At 43.6% G+C, this 17,454-nt stretch overlaps 1 protein-coding gene across 1 annotated transcript in view; it reads right to left on the bottom strand.

Moving 5' to 3' along the window:
* Positions 1 to 16,331, bottom strand: part of LOC123076843 (uncharacterized) — a 34,793-nt gene extending 18,462 nt beyond the window's left edge. Inside the window, exon 1 of the mRNA XM_044498991.1 lies at positions 15,167 to 16,331. Coding sequence (XP_044354926.1) covers positions 15,167 to 16,331 — 1,165 coding nt within the window. The remainder of the gene's footprint in view (positions 1 to 15,166) is intronic.
* Between the last annotated feature and the right edge of the window lie 1,123 nt (positions 16,332 to 17,454).

Genomic DNA, 17,454 nt, shown 5'->3' with positions numbered 1-17,454 from the left:
GGGAGTAGGACTCCTCCTTTTCCTATTTGGAGAGGGGGAGGGAAGGAAGAGGAAGGAGGGAGGAAGGAAAGGGGGGCCGGCCCCCCTCCCAATTCGGATTGGGCTTGGGAGGGGGGGGCGCACCCCCTCCCTTGCTCCTTTCCCCTCCTTTCTATTAAAGCCCATTAAGGCCCATATACCTCCCGGAGGGTTCCGATAACCTCCCGGAGCTCTGGTGTTGTCCCAATCTCACCCGAAACCATTCCGGTGTCCAAATATAGTCGTCCAATATATCGATCTTTATGTATCGACCACTTCGAGACTCCTCATCATGTCCGTGATCACATCAGGGACTCAGAACAACCTTCGGTACATCAAAACACATAAACTCATAATATAACCGTCATCTAACTTTAAGCAATAACCAATAGCGGAACCTGGATGCTTATATTGGCTCCTACATATTCTACGAAGTTCTTTATCGGTCAAACCACATAAGAACATATGTTGTTCCCTTTGTCATCGGTATGTTACTTGCCCGAGATTCGATCGTCAGTATCTCAATACCTAGTTCAATCTCGTTACCGGCAAGTCTCTTTACTCGTTCCGTAATACATCATCCTGTAACTAACTCATTAGTTATAATGCTTGCAAGGCTTATAGTGATGTGCATTACCGAGTGGGCCCAGAGACACCTGTAATGCACATCACTATAAGCCTTGCAAGCATTGTGACTAATGAGTTAGTTGCGGGATGATGAACTACGGAACGAGTAAAGAGACTTGCCGGTAATGAGATTAAACTAGGTATTGAGATACCGACGATCGAATCTCGGGCAAGTAACATACCGATGACAAAGGGAACAACATATGTTGTTATGCGGTTTGACCGATAAAGATCTTCGTAGAATATATAGGAGCCAATATGAGCATCCAGGTTCTGCTATTGGTTATTAACCGGAGACGTGTCTCGGTCATGTCTACATAGTTCTCGAACCCGTAGGGTCCGCACGCTTAAAGTTCGGTGACGATTTATATTATGAGTTATGTATTTTGATGTACCTAAATAGTTCGGAGTCCCGGATGAGATCGGGGACATGACGAGGAGTCTCGAAATGGTCGAGACATAAAGATAGATATATTGGACGACTATATTCGGATATCGGAAAGGTTTCGAGTGATTCGGGTATTTATCGGAGTACCGGAGAGTTACGGGAATTCGCCGGGGAGAAGTTATGGGCCTTATGGGCCATAAGAAGGAACCACACCAGCCCACAAGGTGCTGGTGCGCCACCCTTTGGGCAGGAGGCCGAATAGGAATAGGTTTGGGGGGTGCGGCCCCCCTTTCCTTCTCTCCTACTCCTCCTCCCCTTCCCTCTCCTACTCCAACTTGAGAAGGGGGAATCCTACTCCCACCGGGAGTAGGACTCCCCCCTTGGTTGCGCCTAGAGAGGGCCGGCCCTCCCCCTCCTCTCCTCCTTTATATACTGAGGCTAGGGGCACCCCATAGACACAACAATTGATCATTGATCTCTTAGCCGTGTGATGTGCCCCCTTCCATCATATTCCACCTCGGTAATATCGTAGCGGTGCTTAGGCGAAGCCCTGCGTCGGTAGCATCATTAACACCGTCATCATGCCGTCGTGCTGATAGAACTCTCCCGCAAAGCTCTGCTAGATTGGAGTTCGTGGGACGTCCTCGAGCTGAATGTGTGCTCAACTCGGAGGTACCGTACGTTCGATACTTGGATCGGTCGGATCGTGAAGACGTACGACTACATCAACCGCGTTGTGCTAACGCTTCCGCTTACGGTCTACGAGGGTACGTGGACAACACTCCCCCTCTCGTTGCTATGCATCACCATGATCTTGCGTGTGCGTAGGAATTTTTTTGAAATTACTACATTCCCCAAGAAATCCTACCTCTTTTTTTATCAAATCTAAGTGGTTGTTTTAGCTTTATCATGTAAACGGCAAACTCTCTGCCTTGGAATTCTTTTCTAGCCCTGCCTCTTTTGCATTCTAAAATCTAGTTTTCAATTAGCATTCTGCAAGAGAGTAAGCTAACCAGGTCCATCGCATCTTGCAGATTCATCCGGTAGCTATGGTTGCAGTGATAAAGCATTGTTGCATTATTGAAGCGCCTTTGAGCAGTATTATGTTGGTCTAACAAGGTACTCCTGACTAATGATCAGTAACTAATCATTCGATAATGTTCGCTGAAACTCAAGTTATCTATGCCATTTTCCTTTTCTGTAAGAGCGTGGTTTTTGTGCTGCCACATGTTTTGTCCACATGATTCTTAAACGAAAGAAAATAATATACTGGTGCAATTATTTGTTTCTGGTTTCTTGTGTTATCTAACTACTTGTGTTTGATATGCCAGTAGGAAATCATAAACATGTATTCCTGTTATCTTGGTAACAAAGGGGAGCACAAAGCCCATTATTGATTAGCAGTAATTATTTTCACTCTATTTGCATCGGTGACAGAGTGGGGTCTGCAACTATGAACATTTTTTGTAGACTAGAGCCATTTTGGGCCCACTCTAGATTGTGGGGACAGGTTAATAACAGTCTCCATTAAGGTCCAAACTAATATTAAGCATGGTTCATTTCAAATTGACGCAAACAAGGTTTTGTTGATCAACTGGGCCTACGCTGCAATGACACATGGCTTTGTTAGTGAAAATGGTCGTTTGTTCCTACTACCTCTATATTGTCGATAATTGCTGAAACTCAGTTTATATATCTATGCAATCTTCCTTTTTCAGAGGACTTGTTTTTGTGCAGACACAGTTTTGTCCACATGATTCTTGAATGAAAGAAAGTAATACACTAGTGCATTGATTTGTTTCTGGTTTTTTGTGGTGTCCGACAACTTGTGTTTTTATGACAGTAGAAATTCAGGAAAATACATTCATGTTATCCTGATACCAAAGGAGCACAAAGACCAAGTCTTTCTTGATCCAATCTGAAAGTTTGGAGGACCACATGTACCTTCAGCCTTCAAATATTGTTGGAGCAAAATGTTGCAGAGCACTGCATATCAATAAGACTTAGTTAAATCCTGCTAAAATTGGGCCCTGAATCTGAGTTTGAGTTCTGACTTGTTAGTTGATTATGCTCGGCTACAACTATTTTTTGTTGTTTATTATCCTCGGCACTGGCGGAGCTACGTGGGGACAATTCCTAGTTGTGTCCATCCCTTTCCAAAGTGCATCTTTTTGTAGGATACGTGAACTATTACTTGGCGCAGTTTCTTGACAGGGGAAAGCGAGATGCTGAGCCCTTCTAGGGATAAAGGGATCGTGAGTGCATAGGAGGAGTTCACCCCCATAATTGCTCCTTCTCATGGCCTATTTTATAGGATGCATTACTAGTAGTAATTATTATTATTCCATTGTGGTTAAAGGCGAGAGCATGGGTGACAGAGTGGGGTCCACTCTAGATTGCGGGGACAGGTTAATAACAGTCTCCATTCAGGTCCAAAATGATATTAGGCATGGTTCATTTCAAATTGACGCAAACAAGGTTTTGTTGATCAACTCGGCCTACGCTGGAACAAAACATGGCTTTGTTTGTGAAAATGGTCGTTTGTGTCTACTACCTCTATATAGTGGTTTCTGGGACTGTCACATGGGAAATCCTTTGATGATTGGTTAATGTTACATATGTTATAGGCCGGTCGAATAGGACCGAAGAACTAGTTTCTAACTGTAACTAATATTGATAGCAAGAACTAAGAGACTATACGATCTTGACCTACATGTGTGTTTAATGAAATAACTATTTTTGTAGTTGTTGTTGTGTACTCCCTCAATCCCACACTATAAGATGTTTTTGCAAGCTATATAATATGTGATGGGGGAGTATTAATATGAAACGTATGCTTGATTATGCTCACGCAGAACCTCAGTCAACACACATGTTTTCTTCTTTTTTTGAGAGAAGCCAACACATGTTGCGACTGAACCCTTAAAAGCACCACCACATGACACCTTATGACCAAAATGTCATAGTTCATGCGCTACCTATTTATCTTGCAAAGGAATTTCTCCACCTTGAAGCGAGGTAGCTCCTGGAGAAGGAACTTTGTTTCTCAAGTAACTATTCTGATTACTGTCATAGCTCTTGCTATTGTTCAAACTTGAAATAGCCAGCAAAATCAACATTGCTTGGCATAAATTGTCTCATGTGGGTTGCTTCCTATCGTCATTCTGTTACCATATTATTGGTCATTAACCTTGTCCTTTTCCACCAGGGATTGATTTAATGGTGAGGATGGTGCTGGAAGTATAGGGGTTACCGAGATAACTAACTTGTAGCCGCCATTGCTGGAAGTTTGATCTTTCCAGAGGGCGGGGCAATCCCGAACTAGGAGACTACCCGCGTAAACATAGGTAAGCTGCTGGTACCTCATATGCTCCCTCTCATGCTATGTGTGCCCACTTGAAATGAATAAATGCCATATACATTTCTGTGTACCTGAATGATATGTAAACAGGTGCGGCTCTTTTTAATGAATAAGTAACAAAACATAATTATGTCGTTCATTGAGCTGTCGTGTCGTTGATTTAGAGTTCGGATCTTGGTAGTGGTCTTCTGTCCACCACAATTGTGTGGTTGTGTTGATCTTTCTTTTCTATGAAATTGGTCTCTTGTAGTTTTGTGCTAGCTAGCATCATGTTTGGTCTTTGGTTGTGTTTTATCCATTTTGGTTGTGTTGTATAGATAAAGTTGATAGTTTGGTTGTGTGTTTCCTACATCATTGTCTTGTTGAATTTAATGAGAAAAAACTGAATTTTTAAGGCCATGCATTAGATTGGTGTACAAAATGAATTTATTTCACTTTACTTGTTGGGTGCTCTCTTCAAATACCAAATAAAAATCTCTGCTGCATCCTGCATGATGATGTTCTTAAAAATCTCTCCTGAATCCAGATGTGTAGTTTGGCTGGCTCAAGGTGCAAGTGCTTCCTGAAAGATATATCTGTGTTGATTAGAGAGACACCTGACTCAGTTCTTTGAACATTATTATAGGAGAGGAGAGGGGAATGCATCTACCTGCTAGGTGGCATCCCTCCGAAGGTCCTTGAGCTCACTCACCTCACAATCCTGTAGGTTCTTCACATCATCCTCTTTCAGTGTGTGTTCCATTTCACTCCAGTTGCTTGCCAGTCTGATGGCGGGTTGAATCAAATGCAGGAACTTGTCGAGCAATCTGCTGCGCGACAGGATACCTGGAATCAAGATGCTCCGTGCCTCAGAGCTCTACTACGAGCAGCACCTGGAGCTCTGACCTCTTGGTGAGTGTAACATAATTGTACTTGTTGTGCTAGTAGTACTGCTCATGATTGATGATGCCTGGATGGAAGAAGCTCAAGTTTTGTAGATACTTGATGATAAACAGCCATGTAGGAATGTGGTGTTGGACTAGTTGGCATCTCTAGTATTTTTTAACTGGTGATGTGTATTAATTTGAAACATATGTTTGATTATGCTCGCCCAGAACCTCAGCCAGCATACATGATGGTACTGAACCATGCAAACACCACCATAGAACACCTTACAACAAAACTATCATATTTTGTGCGGGACCCATTTAACCACTGAGAAATAATTACAGAAGCTTTACTGCCAAGTTTTGTCATGAAGAATGAGAACAAGGATAAACAAGAAAAATGTGTGAAGAGAGTTTAGACTTTGAGTATATATGTTAATAATCATAGCTTCTGCTTCCATCTGTAATTACAGGCGATTGATGCTGATTGCAACCAAACAGGAAAATTGCTCGCTGTATTACTCAACTGGCTGCACGGGACCTTCGCCTCAAAGGTTTGCTGTTATTTATTCTTTTCATATATCAAAAATGTCATGAATATCATTCACGGAGGGTTTCTTGTGATTGCACACAGTCATTTCAGTTTTACTAGATCATTTTGGTCGTTCGAATAAGCACTGAAACTGTATGCAGCTTTTATCGCACTCTGAATAACTAATGGGTATTGGTATGGATTTCATTGCATTTAGATTATGGAAATAATTATTTTTGTAGCTGGTGTTGTGTATTAATTCGAAAAGTATGCTTGATTATGCTCACGCAGAACCTCAGTCAACCCACATGTTTTCTTCTTTCTTTGAGAGAGGCCAACAAACATACTTGGACTAAACCTTGCAAAACACCACCACATGACACCTTACGACCAAACTGTCATAGTTCATACCCTACCTATTTATTTTGCAAAATATTATCTCCACCTTGAAGCGAGGTAGCTCTTGGAGAAGGAACTTTTTTCTCGAGTAGTGGTTCCGATTGCTGAAAGATCTCTTGCCTGGCACTTAAATGCTTCAATCTACTAAGCTGCAATCACTCTCTAAGGCCACTGGTCATTATATCACTGCCTTGTGAACCCATTATATGTATTCCTGAGCTTAACTTAGTTAACCATGAAAACAAATCCTCTAGGAGCTTGTCAACACAAATTATGCTCATGTAGCAGTACGTGTAGGCTTGTTCATTAGCTATGTTTGTGCCCATAGCTCTTCCCGTTGTCTAAACTTGAAATAGCCAGTGAAATTAATGTTGCTTGGCATAATTTGTCACATGTGGTTGCTTCCTATCATCATTTTTTTACCGTATTGTTGGTCATTAATCTTGTTCTTGTACACCCAGGGTGCTGACTTAATGGTGAGGATGGTGCTGGAGGAACTGGAGGGGTTACTGAGATCTTTCACCTGCTGCTGCTCTTGCTGGAACTTTGACCTTTAAAGAGGGCAGAGTGATCCCGAATGAGAAGACTACTGGCATAAACATAGGTAAGCCGCTAGTTTCTCTCATGTGCCCCCTCTCATGCTCTGTGTACCTGAAAGATATGTAAATAGGTGTGCCTCTTTTTGATGAATAAGTTATGCCATTCATCGAGCCGTCGGCGGCTGCCGTGCCGATGATCTAGTGTTCAGATCTTGCCATCTTGGTAGTGGTCTTCTGTCAACCACAATTATGGGGTTGTGATGATCTTTCTTTTCAATGAAATCGGCCTCTTGTAGTTTTGTGCTAGCTATCATCAAGTTTGGTCTTTGGTTGCGTTTTATCCATTTTGATTTTAGTCATGGACATGCTATATGTCTTCCTGAGGGTCTATACAGCGCAGTTCATGAATTATACCAGATAATAGCTTAGCTTTTGTTATTATTTAATATACGCTTACTGATACGTCTCCACCATATCTATAATTTTTTATTGTTTCATGCTATTATATTACTTGTTTTGAATGTTTATGGGCTTTACTTTACACTTTTATATCATTTTTGGGACTAACCTACTAACCTAAGGCCTAGCCCGAAATGCTGTTATTTTTTCCTATTTCAGTGTTTCGAAGAAAATGAATATCAAATGGAGTCCAAACGAAATGAATCCTTCAGGAGCGATCTTTTTGGAACAAACGTGATCCAGAGGACTTGGAGTGAAAGTCAAGAAACAAGCGAGGCGGCCACAAGGGTGCCAGGCGCGCCTCCACCCTCATGGGCCCCTCGAGCGTCCACCGGCCTACTTCCTCCTCCTATATATACCCATGTACCCCGAAAACATCAGAAGCGACAACGAAAACCTAATTCCACCGCCGTAACCTTCTGTATCCGTGAGATCCCATCTTGGAGCCTTCGTCGGCGCTCCGTCGGAGGGGGAATCGACCACGGAGTTCCTCTACATCATCTCCAAGGCCTCTCCGATGAGTTGTGAGTAGTTTACCACAGACCTTCGGGTCCATAGTTATTAGCTAGATGGCTTCTTCTCTCTCTTTGAATATCAATAGAAAGTTCTTCTCGATATTCTTGGAGATCTATTCGATGTAACTCTTTTTGTGGTGTGTTTATCGAGATCCGGTGAATTGTGGGTTTATGATCAAGTTTATCTATGAGAAATATTTGAATCTCCTCTGAATTCTTTTATGTGTGATTAAGTTATATTTGCAAGTCTCTTTGAATTATCAGTTTCGTTTGGCCTACTAGATTGATCTTTCTTGCAATGGGAGAAGTGCTTAGCTTTGGATTCAATCTTGCGGTGTCCTTTCCCAGTGACAGCAGGGGCAGCAAGGCACGTATTGTATTGTTGCCATCGAGGATAAAAAGATAGGGTTTATATCATATTGCATGAGTTTATCCCTCCACATCATGTCATCTTTCTTAATGCGTTACTCTGTTCTTTATGAACTTAATACTCTAGATGCATGCTGGATAGCGATCGATGTGTGGAGTAATAGTAGTAGATGCAGGCAGGAGTCGGTCTACTTGTCACGGACGTGATGCCTATATACATAATCATGCCTAGATAATCTCATAATTATTCGCTTTTCTATCAATTGTTCGACAGTAATTTGTTCATCCACCGTGATATTCATGCTATCTTGAGAGAAGCCACTAGTGAAACCTATGGCCCCCGGGTCTATCTTTTATCATATAAGCTTTTAATCTACTTTTATTTGCATCTTTACTTTTCCAATCTATATCATAAAATACCAAAAATATATTTATCTTATCATATTATCTCTATCAGATCTCACTTTCGCAAGTGGCCATGAAGGGATTGACAACCCCTTTATTGCGTTGGTTGCGAGTTCTTGTTTGTTTGTGTAGGTGCGTGGGACTTTTGAGGAGCCTCCTACTGGATTGATACCTTGGTTCTCAATAACTGAGGGAAATACTTACGCTACTATTGCTACATCACCCTTTCCTCTTCAAGGAAAACCAACGCAAGCTCAGAACGTAGCACTTACTCATAGATTTTGCACACCATGGTTTTGGCTCTAACTATTAGGAATATGCTTCTGCACTTTGTTTTATCCGGAAGCTACGGTCGCAGCGATGAAGTGCTATAGCGCTAGTGAAGTGCCTTCGAGCAGTCTTATGTTGGTTTAACAAGGTACTCCTGACTAATGATAAGTAACTAATCACTCGATAATGTTTGATGAAACTCAATTTATGTATGCAATTTTCCTTTTCTGTAAGAGCGAGGTTTTTTGTGTAGCCGCATGTTTTGTCCACATGATTCTTGAATGAAAGAAAATAGTACATTGGTGGAGCAAAACTTTCCTTGTAGAGTACTGCATATCTGAAAGAAACTAGATAGTAGAAGCTTGTGGTATCTGACTACTTGTTGTTATGACAGTAAGAATTCAGAAACATATATTCATGTTATCTTGATAATAGTAAAGGAGGACCACAGAGCCCAAACCTTTCTTGATCCAGTCTTAAAGTTTGAAGGACCACATGTAACTTTAGCCATTGCTGGAGCAAAATTTTGCAGAGTACTGCATATCAATTAGACTTAGTTAATTCTTGCCAAAACTGGGCCCCAAACATCAATTTTCGAGTTCTAACTTGTGAGTTGATTATCCTCGGGTACAACTATTTCTTGTAAGTTGTTGATTGTCCTCGGCTCCTCCCATCTGTCCATCTTGCTCTGAGAACCCAGCCTTCTAGCTATGGCTGCTCCATGTGCCGGCCATCGAGCCATGGTTGATGATGTGTTATGATTTTGGTGATGTACTTATGTAATTTTATCAGGATGCCAAGTTTTCGTTCTATGTGGACAACTGTGTATTTATTACTCCACACGAGAGCTCTTGCCTTTCTTGCTGTATGGGAGCATCTTGTTGAGTTCAGTAATTTTACTCTGAATTATGTGTTCTTTTCTCTCCTTTTGCCCCTTGTCAATTAGCTACTACTTTCTGGTTTCTTTCTTGCCCTATAATTTGAGCTTGTTATCTATGGGAGAGTCTTTTTGATTGCTGAATGCATTATAAAATCCTTTCATGGATGCAGTCAAGCTCTCCAAAAGCTATGTTTCCTGTGACACTTTCCTTTTTGTAGCAATTTGTGCCCATAGCTCTTGTTGTTGTTCAAACTTGAAATAGCCAGCAAAATTAACATTGCTTGGCATAAATTGTCCCATGTGGGTTGCTTCCTATCGTCATTCTATTACCATATTATTGGTCACTAATCTTGTTCTTGTCCATGCATTGACTGACTTAATGGCTAGGATAGTGCTGGAAGAACCATGCATAGGGGTTACCGAGATCATTGTCTTGTAGCCGCCATTGCTGGAAGTTTGATCTTTCCAGAGGGCGGAGCGATCCCGAACTGGAAGACTACCCGCGTAAACATAGGTAAGCCGCTGGTACCTCATGTGTTCCCTCTCATGCTATGTGTGCCCATTTGAAATGAATAAAAATGACATATACATTTCCGTGTACCTGAAAGATGTGTAAATAGTTGTGTCTCTTTTTGATGAATAAGTAACAAGACATAATTATGCTGTTCATCGAGCTATCGGTGGTTGTCGTGCCGATTATTTAGTGTTCGGATCTTGGTAGTGGTCTTCTTTCCACCACAATTAGGTGGTTGTGTTGATCTTTCTTTTCAATGAAATTGGTCTCTTGTAGTTCTGTGCTAGCTAGCATCATGTTTGGTCTTTGGTTGTGTTTTATCCATTTTGGTTGTCTTGTATAGATAAAGTTGAAGGTTTGGTTGTGTATTTCCTACATCATTGTCTTGTTGAATTTAATGAGAAAAAACTGATTTTTTAAGGCATGCATAGATTGGTGTAGAAAATGAAGTTGTTTCACTTTACTTATTGGGTGCTCTCTTCAAATATCAAATAAAAATCTCTCCTGCATCTTGCATGATGATGTTCTTAAAAATCTCTCTTGAATCCAGATGTGTAGTTTGGCTGGCTCAAGGTGCAAAGTGCGTCCTGAGAGATATATCGGTTTTGATTAGAGAGACACCTGACTCAGTTCTTTGAACATTATTACAGGAGAGGAGAGGAGAATGCATCTACCTGCTAGGCGGCATCCCTCGGAAGGTCTGTGAGCACCTCACAATCTTGTAGGTTCTTCAGATCATCCTCTTTCAGTGTGTTTTCCATTTCACTCCAGTTGTATGTCAGTCTGATGGCAGGTTGAATCAATGCAGGGACTTGTCGAGCACTCTGCTGCGCGGCACGATACCTGGAGTCAAGATGCTAGAGGAGGAGATCATATCGCCGTGCCTCAGAGATCTATTACGAGTAGCACCTGGAGCTCTGACCTCTTGGTGAGTGTAACATAAATGTACTTGTTGTGCTAGTGCCAATGCTAGTTATTTCTTTCTTTTGACTGCATGGCCACAAGTGGGTCTATTGCTAAAATTGAATCAGTTTTGAACATTCTTGTTTCTATCCTAAGAAAAACTGTACTAACGCTCTGTGTCAGCGCAGGGGTTGGCGTGCTTATTATAAGAGCCCCTTTGATTACTTGGCATGATAACAAGTAAGCATCCTTCTCTATGCTCTATTTATTTCTCTAGGTACCCTTTTTTGTACTGTCGACATTACTAGATGATTGTGCATTGGTTATTGGGGAAGTTGCAAATCGTAGCTTATGCATTCGCGCCAGCAATTTTGGCCACTTCTCTTGGCGCTGTTAGCATAATCACCAGTCAAGGATTTTGGGTTACAATATCTTGTGTTACCATGATGTGGACTAGATCCAGTACGATTGCAAATTGAGTCATCGTACTTGAACTGATATGTAATCATTTGATCTGTAATGACTTAGGAGTAGAAAACACATATGTATTTGAGCTGCCAGAATGTCATCTAAGGATCTGCTCAGTTGTAGAAATCTTGTGCTACCAATGATATAGATCTGTGCTTTTGGACTTGATCAAGTATGACTGCAGATTGATTTCGATGATGAACATTCTTGGCTTAGCTCAAGCCATCTGCAACTCATGTATATAACATTTATTCGTATGCATTATAAAGTTTAGGACCCTATTGTTTCCCTGAAAAAAAAAAGACATGTATGTATATAGTTGCCAGAAGAATGTGCTATCTTGTGGCTGTATGGCTACCTTTTAGTTTTTCCAGCAATTGTTGTGGAACAAATATTGTTATCTCTCTTTCTCTCTCTATGGTGAAGAGATCGATGCTGGAGATGGTGGGCACCTAGGAAGGTCTTTTTTTATCTTGTGGAGGGCGGGATGATAATATTGATAGATGGAGCTTGTAGTTGTATGGGAAGTCGGGTGGGTTCCCTCGTATGTTTTCCAGTGTAAACGCTGTATATCCGAGCTTGTTGTTTTGGGTTGCCGCAGAATGTGATGTTTTGTACCAGTGTGTGGATCAACTGTGGCGAGTCTTCCCTGTAATCTTGTGCACACACAATACTTGTATTGGAAACAGAAGTAGTGTGGTTGTCTTTTGATTGTTTGTTTGGCAAATTTTTCTGATATGTTTTTTTGGAGAGTTTTTGTTTTTCATTTAATTATATATTTGTTATGGAGATGGGGATAAATCTGATTGATGACCAACGAATGTATGTATGTATGTATGTATGTATAGGTTGATCGGAATTAAATTATTGCCTGCCATGTTTCTTTGGAAGATGCAATCAAACAATTAAACTATTGTTGATCACATAATCATTTTTGGGGAGTGAATTTGTTGTAAACCTAGTTAGCGTATACACTTGCTTGGAAACTCTAGCTAGGATATAAACTTGCTTGTGATTCTTGTGAAAATAAGAGAAAAGATACTGCCCATGCACATAAACATCAAAAGGCTTGAACAGTAGAAAGATGACATGTTCCAATGCGTGATGCTAGAAATCCTCAAAGATAGCAGAGTTGACATGGAAAGTTTGCTAGAGAGCGGAGCAACATTTTCCATACATGCCATTGTGAAAGCAAGTGACCCTGAACTAACTTGGCACAATAATGATCTGCAAACAAGTTGCTCCACTTTGTCACTATTCTCTCATTTCTGGTTCAGAAAATCTTCATATTTCTCTTATATAAGTCCCGTTTTGAGCGGCTCGCTCGATTGAATTGTTTGGGTTGTTTCGAGCCCTGCGTGCAGCATTTAAATCTTGGTTGTTGGTTCTCGAAAGAATAAGATTCACATGCACAGGCTGTTGGTACTATTGTCTTTTTCTTCCGTGAGGGTTAAATAATATCAAGGCGAGCACGATTTTGATGGAGGAAAAACAGTTCTCTCACTGATCCACAACACGGCCTTGTGAATGGTCGTGGATCACACAGCTACCCCCTCCTTGTTCTCTCCATCATATGCCGACATCTCTATATATACAAGAAACGGCTATTCATCCGCGTGCGGGGTGCCCGTGCGACTTAGGATTTTGGACGCCGGGCGACGGCAAGAGGCGGCCGTTGTGAGGAGGCTCTTGTTCAAAACGGTAAGAGATTGAATCATAGAAGGTTTTTAGTTTAGTGTAGACTTGGATCAGGCTTCACCTGATATTCAACAGGTACTAACAGCCTGTCTCAAAGTGTGGCTTCACTTGATATTCAGTAGGTACTAACAGCCCGCCATCTGCTCTGTTTCTCCGCCCAAGCGGCTTGTGCTCATCCCCGCCGGTGTCCTGATCCAGAGCATGGCTGACGCGGAGCACCTCCGTCCTCGAACATAGAAAAAGAGAGATGAGAGAGCAAACCACAGTCCTGCTTCATGCTTGGGTCCCGGAAGATTAGATATGGGAAGTTGAAGAAAAGACAAAAGATGGCGGGGGATTGAGATACTGAAATTGGAGCACGGCCGGAATTGTGGAAGAAGGGTCCCTCGATCCGATCTTGGTGTGTTCCAGGAGATCACCGGTGAGGAAGACGACGGGGCAGAAGATTGATGAGAGAGAAAACGTACGCGGATATGCTGCGCGTGGCACCAATTCGTCCGGCTTTCATTCATGCGATTGATTCCGTTCGTTTGCTTGTTTGGCGAGGCGATTGGGATTAGTCTGCGATTGAGCCGGCCAAGACGTCGCCGCGTGCGCTGGCGCGAACTGCCGCGCCTCCTCGACCCCAGCATGTACACTAACTAGCTAGTACACTAACTGTCAGATTCATCCCCCGGATAAAAAAGAGTCAGATCCATGAATCAGTTCTAGCTGGCCGCATCACATCGCCTTTGTTTAACCGCTTGATTAGATGCAAAGTGGAGGTCGATCTACCTATGCCGCTTTCAGTTTTTCTCAATATCTCCCTAGGTTGTACGATGCTGAGCACGTTAAATGGAGCCAAACCATGCTAGCTTTGTAGCTTTGGAATAACAACTTTTACTTTTTATCCCCTTGCCACGATTAGATTGGAGCAGGCTGGTGAAGAGATCGAGAGATCACACGCCATGTGTTAGTGTTGGACAATCAAGATTGGTTAAGTGAGCTAAGGGACGAGCGCGGCGGTTCGATGGTGCCAGGGGTAAACCCGAAGCCTCTCTTCTTGGCCGTCCGATCGCTGTCAGAGCACACTTCGATCATGGTTTCCCATTGGACTTGTCCAGGAAAATATAACACTTCGGCTCATGTTTCACCATCCGTACGCGGCACGTACAACCATTTGCCGTGCGAAAAGGGGATTAATCCATCACATTCACTTCCAAATCATAAGTCCAAGATGTGACATTTGCACGAGTGTGTGTTTACATTTTGCACCTGACATTTTTATTAGAAATTTCGAGTAGGTAGAATTCTCATTTTCTAAAAGGACTACGACATGACATGAATTTGGCAATACGGTCATTTCCTTTTTTTTAGAAGCGCATAACAACGTGAGTTGTACTCCAATGTACGGAACCTGGTTTAGGTCCAGCTCCCATCTCACTCGCTTAGGGAAAGATAGAGTTTTTTTGGCATTCATTTGCGCGTTCGGTTCTACCGCGACCACATAAAATGAATGTGTGGATGCTCCTAGGACTCTTTTTCCGCTACCATCTTGGACGTGACACTGGCTAGGGAGGGAAATGGTTTTATAAGAAAGAAGAACATACATCCCATGCTCAAAAGAAAAAAAAACTAAGAAGAAGAAGAAGGCAACATACATTTATTTGACCCAAAGCAGGTGGTGTGGTGGATGGGGTCTCGGTATTTCTTCCCTTTAATATTATTGTTGCACTTATACTGGAGCATGCACAACGACCGTAATTCCGGATGCATGTAGAGTTGTAGACCATGATGCTTCATGCACTAGATGAAGTTGTGAGAAACACAAGTCCCCGGTGCTGCTGTAGCTGATAATATGGAGAATCTCTTGTTGGTCTTGTTATGCCCTACAGCATGGCCCAAAGATAACCCATATCTGGTCTTGGATGCTCTTCTCCCCTGCCCAACGTGTAAGCAACTAGTACGTGTCATACCTTTCATGGCCATCCCATAACCAAACACGTCCATGTACGGCCGAGCAGGCACGCCCAGAATAGGCAAGCAGCATGGGTCCATCTTCATGCCACCGCATGCATGCAGCTCGTACGGCTCCGGCAGCAGAGCGGCCGGCAATGGCAAGGCCGTGCGCTGGTTGATGAACTGCACTATGCTCTCCATGAGTACCTTGCTCGTCGCACGCAGTGGGTTGTACAGGTGGAAGCCATGGTCTTCGCCCTCCGACTCCACCAGTGTTACCGCCTTCTCATCATCATCGGCCCACGCGCAGCACTCGCGCATGCGAGCCGCCAGCCAGCGCCCGCGGTCGCGCAAGGTGTCCTTCTCGGCGACGGCAACCAGCATACGCTGGCATGTCAGCGAGGTGATCTCCTCGTCGAGAGGGTTGACCCGGGGATCATTCTTGTCGAGACGGCCCGCCGTAACGAACGGCCAGAGCCTGTCGATGAGCTCCGGCGTAAACATGGCAACGCCGTCCCAGACTAGCTCGGAGCTGGACAGCCGCTCGACGCCCCAAAAGTATGGGTGCACGATGACAAGCCCCTCCACGCCGATGTGATCGCCAGTGCCACCACCTCTAGCAGCACGCACGGCCGTGTTGTAGACGATGTTGCCGCCAGCGCTGTCGCCGGCGAGGAACGTGCGCCCGAGGTCGGCGTGGTCGGAAAGCCAGGGATCGGATAGGGACGCCACCCACTGGAGCGCCGCCCATGCATCGTCGTAGGCCGCCGGCACAGGATGCTCCGGCGCGAGACGGTACTCCACGGACACGACGAGCGCCCCGGCGCGAGCCGCCAGAGACCTGACGTAGTTGTGGTACGTGCGGCAGAATGCGCTCTCCGTGCAGAAGGATCCTCCGTGCACGTACAAGATGACGGGGAGCCTGTCGCCGGTTGCTGCGGCGGCGGCCGGAAGAAACAGGCGTGCGGACACGCCGGTGCTCTCGTGGACGACCACGTCCTTGGTCGCGACGCCACGGTTGGCAGCCGCGTCCTCCGACGCTTCCACGTATGAGCTGCTCAGGAAGCGCTCGACACGGCCGCCCTTGTATTCGCGGATGAATGGATGCAGGTCGACGGTGATGTCCTCCTCGCCGCCGGCATCCTTCTTGCTTAGTACCGCAGAACTCTTGTTTGCATGCATCGTGTATGATCGAGCTAGCTAGCAGATGTCTGACGAAGTGTAAATCTAGTGCTAACCGAGTATGAAGCTGTTGTATTCTCTGCGTTGTGGTGCCTGGGACTTAAGCTGCTCCTTGGCTTTTATAGTTGGAATTTGATCCCACTCCAATATGGTCATGTATGTATGAACAACTACTCAGGAACGACGACTGAATTTGAATAAACTCAAGTCGATCATTTTTTCTAATGTAGGAATAGAAAAAAAACATCAACACCTATATATAGTACTAACTGAATATTAATAGGCCAATTAGAAATATGGATTGCTAAATCTCAGACTTAGTTAATGCTATATTTGTCAAATCCTATACGAAGATCCGTGTAGAAAAATAAAAGTAAAACATTTCTTCTCTTTTATATGTTCTATCACTTGATGGCGACTCTCAGTCGATTGAGATATAGCCACACCCATTAAAAATATGCGCTCGTATTATATTTATTTGGTAGACTTTTTAATAAACTTAGTCAACAATTTATATTAATAGATTCATGGCATTGCCTACAAACATAGAAATACTAACTAACTGATTTTATTGTATTGACTCATGTATAAACTTAGAAATATTTATTTGGGAGATGAGGCGGCCATGGCATTGCCTCTCGCGACACGACGCTGTCCGGGAGGTCGCGGATGCCCTCGTACAGCAGCACACGCGCACGCCTCGACCTCTAGCAGCATGCACTTCATCACCTCGCCGCAGTAACCACAAGACCGATTTGCCGCTCGCGAGCATTAAAACCTGCTCCACGCAGGCCGATCGATTTGCCGCTTGGGACAGCCCACACCAGCACAAGCGGCACAAGCTCTCACACGGACCGCAAATATCTCGTCTGCGCCAACAGAGCCCCGGCCATCGATGCAGGAGAGATGCGGATGAGCCATGCGGCTCGACTAGGTCATGTCATGTCCAGTCGATGTGTGGTGTGTGATCGCGGACCAAGTCCGGTGCAATCGGTTCGTGGGATACAGTAAAAACAGAGAAAAATATAAGGTAAAGTCAGCAGAAAAATTGGGGAAACACTCAAAGGGGTAAAGTGTGGCACGAGTTTACTTAAATGGGGTATAAAATGAGGACTTTCACTAA

This window comes from Triticum aestivum, chromosome 1B (genome assembly GCF_018294505.1).
Source record: "Triticum aestivum cultivar Chinese Spring chromosome 1B, IWGSC CS RefSeq v2.1, whole genome shotgun sequence".
Taxonomy (NCBI): Eukaryota; Viridiplantae; Streptophyta; class Magnoliopsida; order Poales; family Poaceae; genus Triticum; species Triticum aestivum.
The sequence above is the reverse complement of the archived record's forward strand: the minus strand, read 5'-3'. Positions and strand labels throughout refer to the sequence as shown.